At 42.5% G+C, this 17,076-nt stretch overlaps 1 protein-coding gene across 3 annotated transcripts in view; it reads right to left on the reverse strand.

Annotated features, from left to right (window-relative positions):
- Positions 1-17,076, reverse strand: part of grm4 (glutamate metabotropic receptor 4) — an 844,630-nt gene that overhangs the window by 455,743 nt on the left and 371,811 nt on the right. For all 3 annotated transcript variants that reach the window (XM_033042492.1, XM_033042493.1, XM_033042494.1), the window contains exons 4-5: positions 2,921-3,056; positions 1,844-1,998 (exon numbers count right to left, since the gene is read on the reverse strand). In XM_033042492.1, coding sequence (XP_032898383.1) covers positions 1,844-1,998; positions 2,921-3,056 — 291 coding nt within the window. The remainder of the gene's footprint in view (positions 1-1,843; positions 1,999-2,920; positions 3,057-17,076) is intronic.

Genomic DNA, 17,076 nt, shown 5'->3' on the forward strand with positions numbered 1-17,076 from the left:
GCTGAACAAAGCAGAACACCCAACAATTAGTCTGAAGAAGAGTCCTGTTCTCCAGGGATGATGCCTGGCCTGCTGAGTTACTCCAGCATTTACTGTTTTTTTTTGTAAACGAACATCTGCAGTTCCTTGTGTCTGCTTAATAACATGATCCTTTAAAAAAAAAAACGTATGTTCATCACAGAATCACGATTTAGGAATATGCTATAAATGAGAATTGACAATAGAAAAAGGAACAGCAGATGTTGGAATCATGGGCAAAACACAAAGTGCTGGAGGAATTCAGTGGATCAGGCAGTATCTGTGGAGGAAAAGGACTGACAACATTTCAGGTCCGGACTCTTCTTCACTCTGATGGATGGTCCTGAACCAAAACCCCATCTGTCCAATCCCTCCACAGATGCTGCCTGACCTGCTGAGTTCCTCCAGCACCTTGTGTTTTGCTGTAAATAAGAATAGAAGTCTACAAAACCTACTGATAAGACGATAAGAACTAGTAGCTGGATTAGGCCATTTGGCCCATTGAGTCTGTTCCGCCATTCGATCATGACTGATTTATTTTTCTTTCTCAACCCCATTCTCTTGTCTTCTCACCATTACCTTTGATGCCCTTACTAACCAAGAACCGGTCAATCTCCGTTTTAAAAATACCCAGTGAATTGGCCTCCACTGCTGGCTGAGGCAAAGAATTCCATAGATTCATCACCCTCAGGCTAAAGATATCTCTCCACGTCTCCGTCCTTTTATTCTGAGACTGTGCCCCCTGGTCCTAGACACTCCCACTACAGGAGACATTCTCTCCACATGCACTCTATCTGGGCCTTTAATTATTCGGTAGGTTTCAATGAAATCCGCTCCCCCTTATCCTTCTAAACTCCAGCGAGTGCAGGTCCAGATCCAGGGATAGAATCAGGGACAGTTTCTTCACAGCTATCATCAGACAAATGAACCATCATATCCACAACTATAGAGTCTTTGAGCTATCTCATTGGAGACCCTTGGACTATCTTTAATCGGAATTTACTGTAGTTGATCTTACCCGTTATCCTGTATCCATACACTGTGGACGGCTCAAAGGTAATCATGTATAGCCTTTCTGCGGACTGGACAATATGCAACAAAAAGCTTTTGACTGTACCTCGGTACATGTGACAATAAACTAAACTAAGCTAAACAGAGCCATCCAACGCTCATCATATGATAACCCAATCATCCCCTGGATCATTCTCGTAAACCTCCTCTGGACTCTCTCCTAAGCCAGCACATCATTCCTCAGATATGGGGCCCATAACTGCTCACACTATTCCAAATGTGGCCTCAGCCTAATAAAGGAAGTGAAAATATAAAAGAAAGCATGATGATTTCATCTTAATTAAATCACTGGGCCTGTACTCGCTGGAGTTTAGAAGGATGAGGCTGAACCTCATTAAAACTTACAGAATAGTGACAGGCCAGGATAGAGTGAATGGGATGTTTGCAACAGTGAGTGAGCCTAGGACCAGAGGCCATAGCATCAGAATAAAAGGATATATCTTTAGAACGGAATTGATGAGGAATTTATTTAGTCAGAGGGTGTTGAATCTGTGGAATTCATTGCTACAGACGGTTGTTGAGGCCGTCATTGGGTATTTTTTATGAAGAGTTTGATAGATTCTTGATTAGTATGGATGTCAGGAATTATAGGGAGAAGGCAGGAGAATGGGGTTGAGAGGGAAAGATAGATCATCCATAATTGAGTAGACTTGCTGGGCCGAATGGCGTAATTCTGCTTATGAACTTAATTTGCAAATATGTTGGCATTATTGATAAACAATGAAATGGCAGGTCTAAGGCCAGAGTCTCGCACCTTGGACTGACACCCGTTTGGGAAGGATCGTGACGGCTCCCACTGCCACCTCTTCCTGTTGTAACACCGGCGTGACCTTTGAACCCCAGCTGTCTGACCCAACCCACAGGAAGTGGCCGGTCTGATTGGCCATCTTGGTTGCCTCCAGCACGCGCCTGAATAAGAGGAGAAAAACAGGAAATAAATTACTTTCACGCCCATCCACTGCAAACAACATCCATGGGTGGCACAGAACATAGAAAAACATTAGGTGCTTGGATAGGAAGGTTTAGAGGGATATGGGCACGATGACCCTTTGGCCCACAATGTCTGTGCCGAACACGATGTCAAGCTAAAGTAATCTCCTTTGCCTGCACGTAATCCATATCCCTTCATTGCCTCCATATCCACACAACTCCTAAACACCACTATCATATCTGTCTCCATCACCAACCCTGGCATCTCATTCCAGACACCCACACCACGTAAAACAAAATCCCACACATCTTCTTTAAACTTTGCCCCTCTTCACCTTAAAGTTATGTCCACTAGTTTTTAACATTTCCATCCTGGGAAAAGGGTCTGAATGTCAAGCCTATTTATGTCGCTCGTAAGTGCAGATACTCTGTCAGTTCTCCCCTTAAATCTTGGCATTCTGAGAAAATAATCAAAGTTTGGCCAACCCCTCCTTGTAGCAGGGGCGCCATGGAGTTGCTGCCTTACAGTGCCAGAGACCAAGATCAAACTTGAATCCGGGTGCTGTATTTTATAGAGTTTGCACGTTCTCTCTGTGGCCGAGTGGGATTCTGCCGGGTTTCCCCCCACATTCCAAAGGCGAGATGGTTTGTTGGTTAAGTGGCTTCTGTAAATTGTCACATGTGTGTAGAATAGAACTAAAGGGTGATCGATGGTTGGCGCAGAATTGCTGTGCTGAGAAGCCAAGCGTTAAATTAAACTAAAGTTGTGTCCTCTAACCTTTGATATTTTCACCCTGGGAATCATACTTTCCCTGTCCAGTTTGCTCTAACGTAAACGTTGCTAACAAATTCAAAGCCTCACAAATTTGATGCTTTGCTCATCTACAGTGTCATGACTTACCTGATGTCATCTTCATTTGCAAATATAATGACGCCTCGCGCATTGGGGGTTTCTAGCAGACGCCTGATAATCTTGTGAAACACTTCACGCTTCGGGTCTCGGGGAATCTTCAGGGACTGGGCCACGCAGACTCCACCTGGAATGAGAGGGTTAAAGGGAAAGGTTGAATTGGAGAGCGGTATGGATTTGTAAAATACGATGGTGCATGGTAAACTTGGACGGTCATTGTCTCACAGTCAACAAATGTAAAATTATTTCAGTAATCAATGATGTTGGAAAATACTAACACCAGAGCTTGGAGGATAGCTAGAAAAGCAGCAGAATTAACTCTGTCTGAAGAAGGGTCTTAACACAAAATATCACCCATTCCTTTTCTCCAGAGATGCAGTTTGACCCGCTGACTGACTCCAGATTTTTGTGTCTCTCCTCAGTATAAACCAGCATCTGCAGTTTCTTCCTACACATACAGCAAAATTAAACACCCCACTCTTTTATTCAATGAGAATTGCCATGCAGGAGAAAGGGAAAAGTATGGGTTTAGTTTAGAGATATAACGTGAAAACAGGCCCTTCGGCCCACCGAGTCTACACTGACCAGCGATCCCCGCCCCGCACATTAACACTAGCCCACACGCACTAGGGACATTTTACACATACACCAAGCCAATTTACCTACACATCTGTACGTCTTTGGAGTGTGAGTGGGAGGAAACTGAAGATCTCGGAGAAAACCCACGCGGTCACGAGGAGAACGTACAAATTCCGTACAGACAGCACCCGTAGTCGGGATCGCACCCGGGTCTCTGGTGCTGCAAGTGCTGTAAGGCAGCAACTCTACCGCTGCACAACCGTGGCCACCGGGGGTTTATTTTAATCATTGTACTGTAGTTTAATATCTTAATGATTTTTAAATGTTGTCATGTAATTGTTAGTTTTTTTAATTGTTTTTTTAAATTGTTTACATCTTTAATAATAGTTTTAAATTTCTTTGAATATAAAAGTAATTGAAGAATTGAGGGCAGCACAGTGGTGCCGCTGGCAGAGCTCCCGCCTCACAGTTTGCACGTTCTCCCTGTAACCACGTGGTTTTCATTCGGGTTCTCTGGCTTCCTCATGTCTAAAAGAACAATCTATCAGAGTCTTGTGTCTTGTAGCTGATTGAGCAGCTTTACTGGTGTTACAGCACTGCTTTGAATTGGGAATACCAAATGAGTTTCAAATCAATGTATGTGTCTACTTATTTGTACTTGGGGTGCATGATGGCCTTCATTCAATGTCAAAATCATATAGTCATAGAGACATACAGCATGGAAACAGACCCTTCAGCCCAACTTGCCCATGCCGACCAACATGCCCCATCTACAAAGTCCCCCCTGCCTGCATATTGCCCATGTCCCTCAAAAATGTTCCTATCCATATACCAGTCCAGATGTTTTTTTTTAATATTATGATAGTGCCCGCCTCTTCTGGCAGCTCGTTTCATACACCCACCACCCTTTGTGTAAAAAGGTTGCCTCTCAATCCAAAGTCTAAAGTTTCAGGTTGCTATTAAATCTTTTCCCCCTTGCCTTAAACCTATGTTTTCTGGTTCTTGATTCCCCTACTCTGGGTAAAAGAATCAATACCTTAGCTATTCCTCTAATGATCTTATACACCTCTATAAGTTTGCCTAAAACATCCTCCTGTGCACCAAGGAACAGAATCCTAGCCTGCTCAACCTCTCCCAGCAAATATATTTTAAAGCATTCAGAACTGGTGTTTACTTCAAATCAATAATACATTAGGAATTCCACATATTCATGAGCTGGCCATGGCTTAAAATGTATTACAATACGAAACAATGTCGGCAATGACTTCTTAAAACAGTGGCAGAGTTGTGAATTGTCTTCTTCTGGAAAGTGTTTGGATTATTTTCAGCTAATGACTGCTGCCCAGATGGTGTGTTGTGTATTTTCTAAACAATAAAATCTTGCAATGCTTTTGAACAAACAGAAAACAAATGCATAATTTTAACTTTTCACTACAGCTCAAGACTGTGTCAGAGGGAATACTCTACATGATAATCCATTATGTTCATAAAAGGCTTTCTCATATTAAGAGATTAATGGAATTAACATTAATTGGAATACAATTATTAATTTTATGATCCTTAGATGAATTATTTGAAATTGAACTCATTATATCTGTCAGCCATCTTGAAGCCTTACACATTATTGAGATTAATTTCAGGATGGATTCATTCTTTTTTTTTTTCAAAGTTTTACATTTTTAGAGATATTGCAATACTTTATATGTGCATGTAAAGATTTTCTAGAAAATAATATTTGTGGATGACAAATCGTACAACTTATTACAGGGAACTAACTCTCTTTTTAATCCAAACTCACACATTGGGCAGTAAGCCTCTACATTTTAAGAAGTAAGCTCTCCGTAAAGATAGTCAGAATAAGTTTTACATTTGCCTTTCTGCACAGTTTGGTTTCTACCAGGGCTCTTTTAGATATTGGCATTAAAGCAATAAGTTGGCATTAGGTTGTAGTCAATTTCTGATAACTTGGCCTTTTTTTCTAGACTTAACCTATTACCTGTCCCCAAACCCAGTTCTTAACAAGTTAAAATTCAAGCCATTGCCTAGTAATAGTGTTTTAGTCTCTGGAAATTGGTTTGCAATACTCTCTGTGTCTGAGATAAGTTTTTGTTGACACACAATGTAATGTAATGAGAAATGCCTGCGGCAGTTTGGATATTTTGCTCACAGTGGCATTATCAAAATGAATTCAAACACAAAAATGTCAGAAATACTCAGATGGTCAGGCTGTGGGAAGAAAACAAAGTTAATGTTTCATTTTGAAGACCTTTCATAAGATAAATATCCATTTGTGAACGTTGCAAGAATCTTCCTCAACCCTTGTCTGCCTATTATGGCCTATTACCTGCCAGACTTGGTCCTCTCATCCTCTCATCCTTTCTTCCTTCTTTCTCCTCCCAATCCAAATTGGGTTCAACCCCAAAAAGTAGAAACAAAGAACTGAAGATGCTGGTTTACAAATAAATAACATCATGTTGTTTCAATGATTTACATAATTCAGAGTGCTGTGAAGGATGGCAAACTGGCGCAGCGGTAGAGTTGGTGCATTGCAGCACCAGTGACCCAGATTCAATCTTGACTGCGGCTGTTGTCTGCATGGAGTTAGTACATTCTCCCAGTGACCGCATGGGTGCTCAAGTTTCCTCCCACACTCCAACGACATGCAGGTTTGTAGGTTAATTGGCTTCTGTCAGTTATATAATTGTCCCTAATGTGTAGGATAGTGCTAATGTACGGGGTGATTGCTGGTAGGCGTGGACCAGGTGGACCAAAGGGCCCATTTCCACTCTGTATCTCTAAAATCTAAAGTCTAAATCTAACAGTAAGAGCCATTCTTCAGATTCAAGTTGCAAAGTACAATAGGAAAGTTAGATCTGGTACCATTGGCAACATTCCATTATTCCCACTCCTTGTGCTACATTCTCTTTTCCTTAAATAAAAAGACACAAAGTGCTGGAGTAACTCAGCGGGTCAAGCAGCATTGCTGGGGAATATGGATAGATGACTATTTAGATTGGGACCCTTTTCAGACCATGCTGAGGCCAGACATCAGCCATCTGACACCTCCTCATACCTAACCTTTGACATACAAACAAAGGCAATTATCTCCCAGATTCTTACCTCATCACCTCTGGTGATCTCCTCTCCATCACCCCCAATCTTATCATTCTCCAGCACCGCATGGCCCTCTTCTATCTCCTCCTCTAAATCCACAAATAGGACTGCCCTGGCCGGCCCATTGTTTCTGCCTGCTCCTGCCTCACTGAACTCATCTCCACATACCTTGATTCCATCCAGACAACTTTTAATAAATTTTAGCGGGCATTTAACATTACCAGTCGGTTTACTTACCTTTTTTTTCTCATCGAGCTTTACCTTCAACTACCTTCAATTACCTTTGATTGCCTTCGATTACCTATGATAGCATTACGACCTACTCCGACCTACCTCGACTAAACCTACGAGTAAAAATATATCGATTTTTTCCATGGCGACCTTTTTTTACTAGCGGGCATTTTACAGCATGTTGAAAAAAATGGCGTGACCTAGCTGAGGCCTCGAATACGCGGGGACTACTCTCGAGCATGAAGGAGAGTTACAAAGACCTCCTAGGACCTCGTGTCGACCATGCTACGAGTATGAGTCGAGGGCAAACTCTTCTAAACTCGCCAATTAGGTCGCCGCAGTGGGACAGCCCCTTAACTAAACTATGAACATTCTTGGTTGCACTAAGGACATTTGGTATTTTGCCCTGATATTACAAACATAGAAAATAGGTGCAGGAGTAGGCCTTTCGGCCCTTCGAGCCTGCACCGCCATTCAATATGATCATGGCTGATCATCCAACTCAGTATCCTGTACCTGCCTTCTCTCCATACCCCCTGATACCTTTAGCCACAAGGGCCACATCTAACTCCCTCTTAAATATAGCCAATGAACTGGCCTCAACTACCTTCTGTGGCAGAGAATTCCAGAGATTCGCCACTCTCTGTGTGAAAAATGTTTTTCTCATCTCGGTCCTAAAAGATTTCCCCCTTATCCTTAAACTGTGACCCCTGGTTCTGAACTTCCCCAACATCGGGGTTACCCCAATATTGGGGTTTTAAATTTATTGAATTTACTTTTTGTTTATTATGTTTTATGGGAGTACTGTGTTTGCAGGCCTGATAAGCCCCTGTCTCACTTACGTGTCCTTGGCACGCTAATTACGCGACCTCGTGGTCGTGTTGAGGCGCGACGGTCCAGCGAAGGTCATGCGCGATTTCATGCTTCCGCACAGCCGTCTGGAGCGCGTGACATCATTTGAAGATGGACACAAAATGCCGGTGTAACTCAGCGGGACCGGCAGCATCTCTGGAGAGAAGGAATGGATGATGTTTCGGGTCGAGACTCTTCTTCAGTCTGAAAGAAGGGTCTTGACCCGAAACGTCATCCATTCCCTCATCTCCAGAGATGCTGTCGGTCCCGCAGAGTTACTCCAGCATTTTATGTCTATCTTCAATTTTCTTGGCCCCGCTCTGGGAATAGTAGTGGGTGCGGATCCGGACCGCAACGGCCGTGAGCCCCAGGCCAAACTTGACGATCGTTTGCCTGCTTCTGCTGCTGTTGGAGGTGAGATGTGCGTCGCGCCAGGGTCTTGGGCCTATCCCACTTTGGCTGACAGTTACGCGACAGGCCGTTGGCGCGCAAAGAATTAGTTCGCTACAAAAATTTCGGAGCCCCGCGCGATGTCGCAATGTCATGTACCCCTCCGCGCTTCTCAGTGAGACCAGCCCCGCACGGCCATACGATGCCCCTGCGCCTCAACGCGACGACGAGGTTGCGTAATTTGCTTGCCAAGGACACGTAAGTGGGACAGGCCCTTTATGCTGCTGCAAGTAATAATGTTTGGTAGCATTGTTAGCTCTTCTGACAATTAAATATTCCTGACTAGAATTAAAACAATTCTGCCCAGTTGCTGACAAGTTTTGTCACACTTGGCACCATGTTTTCCCTTTATTTTCTTCTTCCAGATGCATTTCTCATTTCACAAAAAAATGTAAGCTTTGTGAGGCATGTTATGGGTAGATTAGATTCTGTGCTCGATCAGTCTAAACATGTTTGAATATCCCTGCAGTGGTGTTCAAAAATTAATTTTCGTTCCTGACATTTGTTTAGTGCTTTAAAACTGTAATTATCTCGATGGATCTCTTGTGCTACTGCAATGAACCACCGTGGAGCTCATTTGATTTGTTGTTTAATTGTTACGAAGCAATTCAAACAATAGTTTGGGGAATAAAATAAATCAATGACAGATAGTTGTTTTTTCTTCAGCAGCCTCTTATCAAGACAAGGCTTTACAACCATCCAGATTCAAAGCCATTGCAGATTCTACTGTTAAACTTCATGAACATCCATATCAATAGTACTTCAACAGAACCATAATAGTATTACAATAGTAATAGTACTATAATAGTACTATATACTTTAATACTTGAGATAGACACAAAATGCTGGAGTAACTCAGCGGGTCGGGCAGCATCTCTGGAGAAAAGGAATAGGTGACATTTCGGGTCGAGACCCTTCCTCAAATGGAGAGTTAGGGGCGAGGGAAACTAGAGGTATGTAAAGGTACAAAGAGCAAATGAATGAAAGGCATGAAAAGAACAAATCAAAGCCAGCACCAATGGTGGCCAGATGTGACTGTTGGGATGGTTTGGGTCTCTATATCTCTTCTCTTGTACATGGAAAGTGGGCACAGGAAAGTGGCTTGTCAAAGCATTATCTAGGGTAACATGGTCCAGCAGAGAAGACCTTTGCAAACTCCTTGTTGTCATTTACATGCCTCCTTCATCATTGCACATCGCAGTGCCCACAGGTGGTAGTGCCGCTGCCTCACATCTCCAGGGACCCAGGTACAATCCTGAACATGGGTACTGTCTGTACGGAGTTTGCACGTTCTCTCAAACAACATATGGGATTTCGGAAATGGCGCCAAACCATGGACAACATATGCCATTCTTGCCAGCGACGACTGCAAATGAATATTAAAATAACCCAAAATGTAAAAATTATGAAGTAAATTTTGCCAGGGCTTGGCATGCTAAACAGTTGCAAGACAGAGTTGGCATGATGCATGGCAAGTAATGGAAATGTAGTTTGCATTTCCACACAATGACACTATTTCATGTACAGGTTAGAGATTATTTTCTGATAAGTGATCCTTTACTTGTATCACTCCTTACTCTGTCACTAATATTATTATCTACATTTTATTGACTTTGATATGATCAGTTTCTAAAATTCTATTTAGTTTCCCTTACCATTAATTTCCCACCATAATATGTTCATGAATTATAGGAGAAGAATTAGGCCACTTGACCCATCAAGTCTACTCTGCCATTCAATCATGTCTGATCTATCTTTCCCTCTCAACCCCATTCTCCTGCCTTCTCCCCATAACCCTGACACCCATACTAATCAAGAATCTGTCAATTTCCACCATAAAAATATCCATTGGCTTGGCCTCCACAGCCACTGTGGTAATGATTTCCACAGATTCACCACCCTCTGACTAAAGAAAATCCTCCTCATCTCCTTTTCTAAAGGTACGTCCTTTTATCCTGAGGCTATTGGATCTGGTGCTAGATTATTCCACTAGTGGAAACATCCTCTCCACATCCACTCTATCCAGGCCTTTCACTATTCGGTAAGTTTCAATGAGGCCCCCACTCACTCTTCTAAACTCCAACGAGTACAGGCCCAGTGCCGTCAAATGCTCATCATGAGTTAACCCAATCATTCCTGGAATCTTCTCGTAAACCTCCTCTGGACTCTCTCCAATGGCAGTACATCTCTCCTTAGATATGGTACTATAGGTACCGCATGGCATGGTAATGGTAGATATTATAGGTAAGGTATGGTAATATCATTGTAAGAATTAATACTTCACAAACTAACTCATTATCGTTGCAGTTGAAACAATGAATTGCAGATGCTGGCTGACACAAAAGGAGACAAAGTGCTGGAGTAACTCAGCAGGCTCGGCAGCATCTCTGGAAAACATGAATAGATGACGTTTCGGGTTGAGACCGTTCTTCAGACTGAACCCAGCTCTCTGGTGCTGTGAGGCAGCGGTATGTCTAGACATGCCAATGTGTCAATATTTTAATTCACAATTTGTTTGTATTCTGCACACAAGATATTGACATATAACCTGGAATTGATAAAGATAAGATGTGTTCGTTGGGCATGTTGTCATGTCCTAATAAATAATAAAGGAGTCCGTTTATGTATAAAAAGAAAACCTACTTGTCAATGTTACTGAAATCTAGAGCCTCATAACAAATTCCAAGCCTCTGCTTTGTGTTTTGATTTTCTGGCACTGAAATCCCCCCAGTCCTGAACTACAGTACATTGTGTTTGCTACAGTTCTTGCTCTTAACTTGGTCTCTGGCCTTGTCAGAATGAATACGCTACCTGTGAGACATTGTACTAACTGGACTGCCCCCTTGCTTCCGAAACGCTTTGATGGTTTTGACCTCACAGCTTCACTGTCTGTAATTGTACAAGCAATTGATGTTTTAATCATTTAAATCACTGGCTTTTTCTTTCCCCATGAAAGCTTCACAAAGACGATGGGCATTGATATCCAACTCATGAACGAAAGAATGCTGAACTCACAGTTGCAGAAGTAATATGTTCCAGGCAGATATTTTGTTTCAATAACCCACAATCGATTTTATATCAGATTCCCCTTCAGAGTGACAAAAATATGTATTTTTTCCATTATTTGCAGAAATGGGCAACAGGAAGCCTGGTTTTATCTTGCTGGCATTGCTCTCATTATATAGTCATAGTCAGAGTCATACAGCACAGAAACAGGCCCTTCAGCCCAACTTGCCCATGACAACCAAGATGCCCCATATACACTACTCCCACCTGATTATCTTGGCCCATATCCCTCTAAACCTTTCCTTTCCATGTTCCTGTCTAAATGTCTTTCAATTGCTGCTCTAGTACCTGCCCCAACCCACATCTCAAATACAGGCCAGTTGGTAAGTTAATATGCATGTACTGTATATGTGTAGGAAGGAACTGCAGATGCTGGTTTACACCGATGATAGACACAACATGCTGGAGTAACTCAGCGGGACAGGCAGCATCTCTGGAGAGAAGGAATGGGTGACGTTTCGGGTCGAGATACTTGAAGTGTCTCGACCCAAAACGTCACCCATTCCTTCCATTCCAGAGATGCTGCCCGTCTCACTGAGTTACTCCAGCATTTTTTTCTCATGTATATTACCTCTCGTGTAGCTGCACTGGAGCAGCGGGAGAATAAATGAGCTTATGTGAAACAAAAGGTTACAGGGAAATGAGATCGCTGTGAGAACAAGCTGAATAGCATGCTACATGTAATAATGTGATCTCAGAGTTTGTCCCTGCTGTTAACGTTGACTTTCTTGAACGTGAGTTAATTACATTTCTGTGAATCAATTTCACTGGGGAGCTGGCAAAAAGGTAAAACGTGACAATCAATATGACCTCCTCTCCGTGCAATACTGTCATGAGGGCCGTTGGTCAAACTTCCCATTGTGCTACCGTGAGCTCAATTATGTCCAAGTCAAATTTAAAATTTGGTTTTACACCTAAAACCAGCCCCGTGTCACGTACTGAATGTGTGCCTAGTCACAATATTCTCAAGATATCTTGCACATTTACGATTTGTATTTCAACCATTGGTTTCATATTCTTATTTCTGCGTTAATACAGCGAAAAAATATTCACAGAGAGGTGCCACATAAAGAGATTAAAGGGTGGACTAATAAATCCAAGTGATGTTGGTGTAACTCTGTGGGTCAGGCAACATCTCTGGAGGACATGGATAGGCAACATTTCGGAAAACTAAACATCGCCTATCCATATCCTACAGAGATGCTGCCTGACCCGCTGAGTTATTCCAGCACTTTGTGTTTTGCTCAAGATAATAGTCATATAATAGCACAGATAAAGGCCCTTCGGCCCAACTTGTCCAAGTCGACCAATATGCTCCATCTATGATAGACCCTCCTGCCCATGTTTGGCCCATATCCCTCTCAACCTTTCCTATCCTTGTACTTGACAATTTTTAAATGTTATTATTGAACCTGCCCCAACTGCCTCCTCTGGCAATTTGTTCCATATACCCACCATCCTGTGTGAAAAGTTGCCCCTCAGATTCCTATTGCATCTTTCCCTTCTCACCTTAAACCTACAGTATGTCCTCTGGTACTAGATTGCCAAACTCTGGGTAAATTCACTCAATTTATTCCCCTATTAAGACCCAATTAATCCCTATTGCATATCAAGCTCCATAATGAACAAGATGTAAGATTTAATGATTAAATCATTGTTAGATAAGGAGTAATCTTCATTATTCTATCAAACTTTAGCTGTTGTGGTAATTTTTTCAGAGTGTAAAGAGTGTTGTTTAGTTATTTGAAGTTGGCAACAAAATGATTAATACTTGCTGTTTTGTTGTCAGCAATAATAGATCTCTTTATATAAGTTCTTAAACAGAAGTGAATAGAATATGCCAAGCATTGCTATTATATCATGCACAGTGTCTTTTTTTTTTTTGCTCTGCTTATTATACTTGGCTTGATAGTATTCATATATGCACCATCTAATTTGTTTGTATGGCATACACATCAAAGATTTTCTTTGTACCTCGGTACATGTAACAATAATAAATCTAAACCTAAACCTACTTGCAATTCTCTTGAAAGGAACCAATGTCCCTTTACTAGTTGCATTGAGGCACCACCATTTCCATTTCCTTGACCCCACAGCCCACCAGTGGGATTCCTAGTTCCATTAGTTATAGAGTTGTACAGCATGGAAACAGGCACTTCCGCCCACCTGGTCCAAACTGTCCAATATTAGGCTGGTCCCGCCTGCCCACGTTTGGCCCATATGTCCCTCTAAACCTATCTATGCACATGTCCTACATCTGGAGTTCCTTATTTCTCCAAAGCCAAGTGGTAAGTCAGGAATGACCAGCACAAACTCCCTACTATTATTCAGGTGTCATCTTAGGGCCTTTCTCATCCATCCAGCTCCCCCTCCACACATTGAAAGCATGGTGGCGCAGCGGTAGAGTTGCTGCCTTACATCGCCAGAGTCCTGATTACAGGTGCCGTCTATTCAGAGTTTATACGTTCTCCCTAATGACACCGTGGGTTTTCTCCAGGTGCTCTGGTTTCCTCCCACATTCCAATGATGCGCAGATTTGTAGGTGAATAGGCTTCTGTAAATTTTCCCTGGTGTGTAGGATAGAACTAGCGTATGGGTAATTGCTGGTCGGTGCCGCCTCAGTGGGACGAAGGGCCTGTTTCCACACTGTATCGCTAAACTAAACTAAACTAAACCTGGTCTAACTAAATTATGGGATATACATGAATGCCCAAAATGGCTACTCTTGCTCTCATGCTTCTTAATAACAATTATGTACTGAAGTGCCAGTCTAAATTTGTACCAAACATCTTCATGCATAATAGGCACAATAGAGCATTTCATAAAGTCCCCCATGGTAGGCAGATTCAAAATATTAAGATACAATGGATTAACAATGACTTGGTCGTATGGATGCAGAACTAGATTACTGATAGATGACAGAGGGACAATATTCAGGCTGGAGGTCTGTGACCAGTGCAGTTCTGCAGGGCTCTGTGCTGAGACCTCTGCTGTTTACGATATATATAAATGACTTGGGCGTAAACGTAGACGGGTTGGTTGGTAAATGTGCAGATGACACCATGATTGCTGGGATCTTGGACTATGAGAAAGGTTGTCAAGGTATACAGTGGGATACTGGGGTCCAATAAATGGAAGATTAAGTTTAATCCAAGCAAATGTGAAGTGTTGCATTTTGGGCAGTCAAATGTAAGTGGAACATGGACAATTAATGGCATCACCCTCAACAGCAATGGTATACAGAGGGATCTTGGGGTCCAAGTCCACGACTTCTTGAAAGTAGCAACACAACTGTAACCTACTCGAGTGGTAAAGAAGGCATATGGTATGCTTGCTTTCAAGGTTTAGGACATCGAGAGTCAGGAAGTCATGATGCAACTTCATCAGGCATAGGTTAGACCACATTTAGACCACATGTGTGCAATTCTGGTCACCCCATTACAGGAAGGATATGGAGACTTTGGAAAGGGTGCAGAGGAGATTTACCAGAATGATGCCTGGATTAGGGATTATCAGTTGCATGAAGAGGTTGGACAAACTAAGATTGTTTTCTCTGGAACGCCACAGGCTGTGGAAAGACCTGATATAAGTATATAAAATGGTGAGAAGAATAGACTGGGGACACAATCAGAACCTTCTTGTCACCAGGGATGTCGAACTTTCTTCCAAGTAGGTCTTGAGATCCTTCTTGATCTTTTCTCTCTGATGCTACAATATATTAAACCCCATTCACCTGTGAAGAACTGTGATCTGATGGTGCTTGCTATTTAGTTTTGGGGCACTATACTGTGCACTATATTGTACACTATTCTGGGCAGTGGGCAGGCGCTATAGACCTGCATGGGAAGGTAGACGCTCCCGCCCCCACGAGTCTCAGGCAGATGGGGCTTGTCAGCCTGGGAAGGCAGTCCATTTAGGAGAGGGAAAACTGATTTAAAACCTCCACTGCCTTGTGGCCATATCCAGTCATGGCAAGGGCTCCAGGAGTAACCTCAAGAAAATCCGGAGTCGGAGCCCCTAGGGCAGTTCGTCGTTGTCTACAACCTCGCTCTGGCAGCTCCTGCGACGGCGCTGGTGCAAAACTGTAACGGCCCTGCTGTTCCTTTGGATCGATCAGCGACGTGGAGAGGGGGGACGTGCTGCATGGGCAACAGCCTGTCCTCCACATGACATCGCCCAGGCTTGCATCCGACCAGGATGCATCACCAATGGTCAGTCATGACCGAGGGGGGCCTACTTACTACTGTGCAGAGGATGGAAGCTGATCATAAGAAGTAGAAGTGAAGAATTGTCACATTGACCAAAAGGAAATCCTTAGTGACAATGGTGGACTTAAATTAAGTACTTAAACTGTTGTGGTCAACTGATGGAAGTTGTTGCAATTTTGATGATTAACAGCTGAGGTGGTGAGTCAATGGGACATATATCACAGAGTATGCCCCCGTATTGCAATTTAAATGATTAATATTCAGTGAGCGTCACATGTGTTTTCTTCCCATGAATGATATTCCCTGTCAGCAGTTTGTGAATCGATCCTTCACTTAGAGGCATAATAGCAATTTTCAACAAAGGATCAGCAGCAACATAACATTCCCATTATTGCAAGTCTCATAAATACTGTGCCACATCACCACAAAATGCATTTATCGAATTGCGTTGGCATTGGTAATCGAACTAATCTGAAAAAGTTTCAGCAAAAATGGGTTGACAGCAGCAAATCTCTACGGTAATCCCACAGGTTACAAAGACCTTAGACATACACTCGCCAAACACTGCAGTTGATGAAGGAGAGGAAACGATTTAGGAGTTAGTTCAATTAATCATACCTGTTGAAAAATTAAACCTATTGGGGATGGGGAGACAGAGAAAATGAAGAGGACACTGGAGACTTCCGAAGTCGTCATCAATGGAAGGTTTCTCTATTGAAAAGAGAAAGGAAAACCATGATAGGAATTTAAGACGAGGAGGACATGAAGCTGCTTGAGGTGGTTGCAGGAGCGATCATTGCTGGAATGTAGCCAGACTTCATTGACAAGAAAGCTAGTGGCATAAGGGCAGCACAGTAGGAGAGCAGTAGAGTTGATGCCTTACAGTGCCAGAAACCCAGAAATCCTGACTACGGTTGCTGTCTGTACGGAGATGTTATATTCTCCCTGTAACCACGTGGGTTTTCTCTGGGTGCTCCGGTTTCCTCCCACACTCCAAAGATGTGTGGGTTTGTAGATTAATTGGCCCTAGTGTGCAGGATAGTGCTCGTGTAAGGGGTAATCGCTGGTTTGCACAGGCACAGTTGACCTAAGGGGCTGTATTTCTGATTGTCATGCGTAGGAAATGGTGGGATATGGATTTGTACAGCCAGATAGGAGTAGGTCTTGGCATCATGTTCAATACAGAAATTGTGGGCCAAAGGGCCTGTCCTGTGCTGTACTGTTCTATGTTCTATATAGAACAGGTCAATTAAATTCTTACTCGAAGCAGTTTAACAGGCCCAGAAACGCAATGTGCACAGTAAATATAAAACAATTTTTTAAAAAGTGAACAATTCAATAACCACACTTCCCTCACGCACTATTGCAAGCAGACTTTCATTGCTTTGTCCTACCAAGTTAAAGTTTTGGAGGAAATATACAAAATACATAATCAGTTAAAAACATTGCAAAACAGAAACACAAATATTTTAATATCTAATATAGTCCTAAAGTGAGAAATGTCCTTTGAAAGGCAGATGCAATAACTCTGCCTTAATCCTAAATCCTTCTGAAATGCAAGAGATGAGGCATTTTAATTAACCTACGCCCATGGCTATTTTTTTTAATTCTGTTCGACCAAATAGGCAGTTAATTTTTTCATCCCCC

This window comes from Amblyraja radiata, chromosome 24 (genome assembly GCF_010909765.2).
Source record: "Amblyraja radiata isolate CabotCenter1 chromosome 24, sAmbRad1.1.pri, whole genome shotgun sequence".
In the NCBI taxonomy this organism is placed as follows: domain Eukaryota; kingdom Metazoa; phylum Chordata; class Chondrichthyes; order Rajiformes; family Rajidae; genus Amblyraja; species Amblyraja radiata.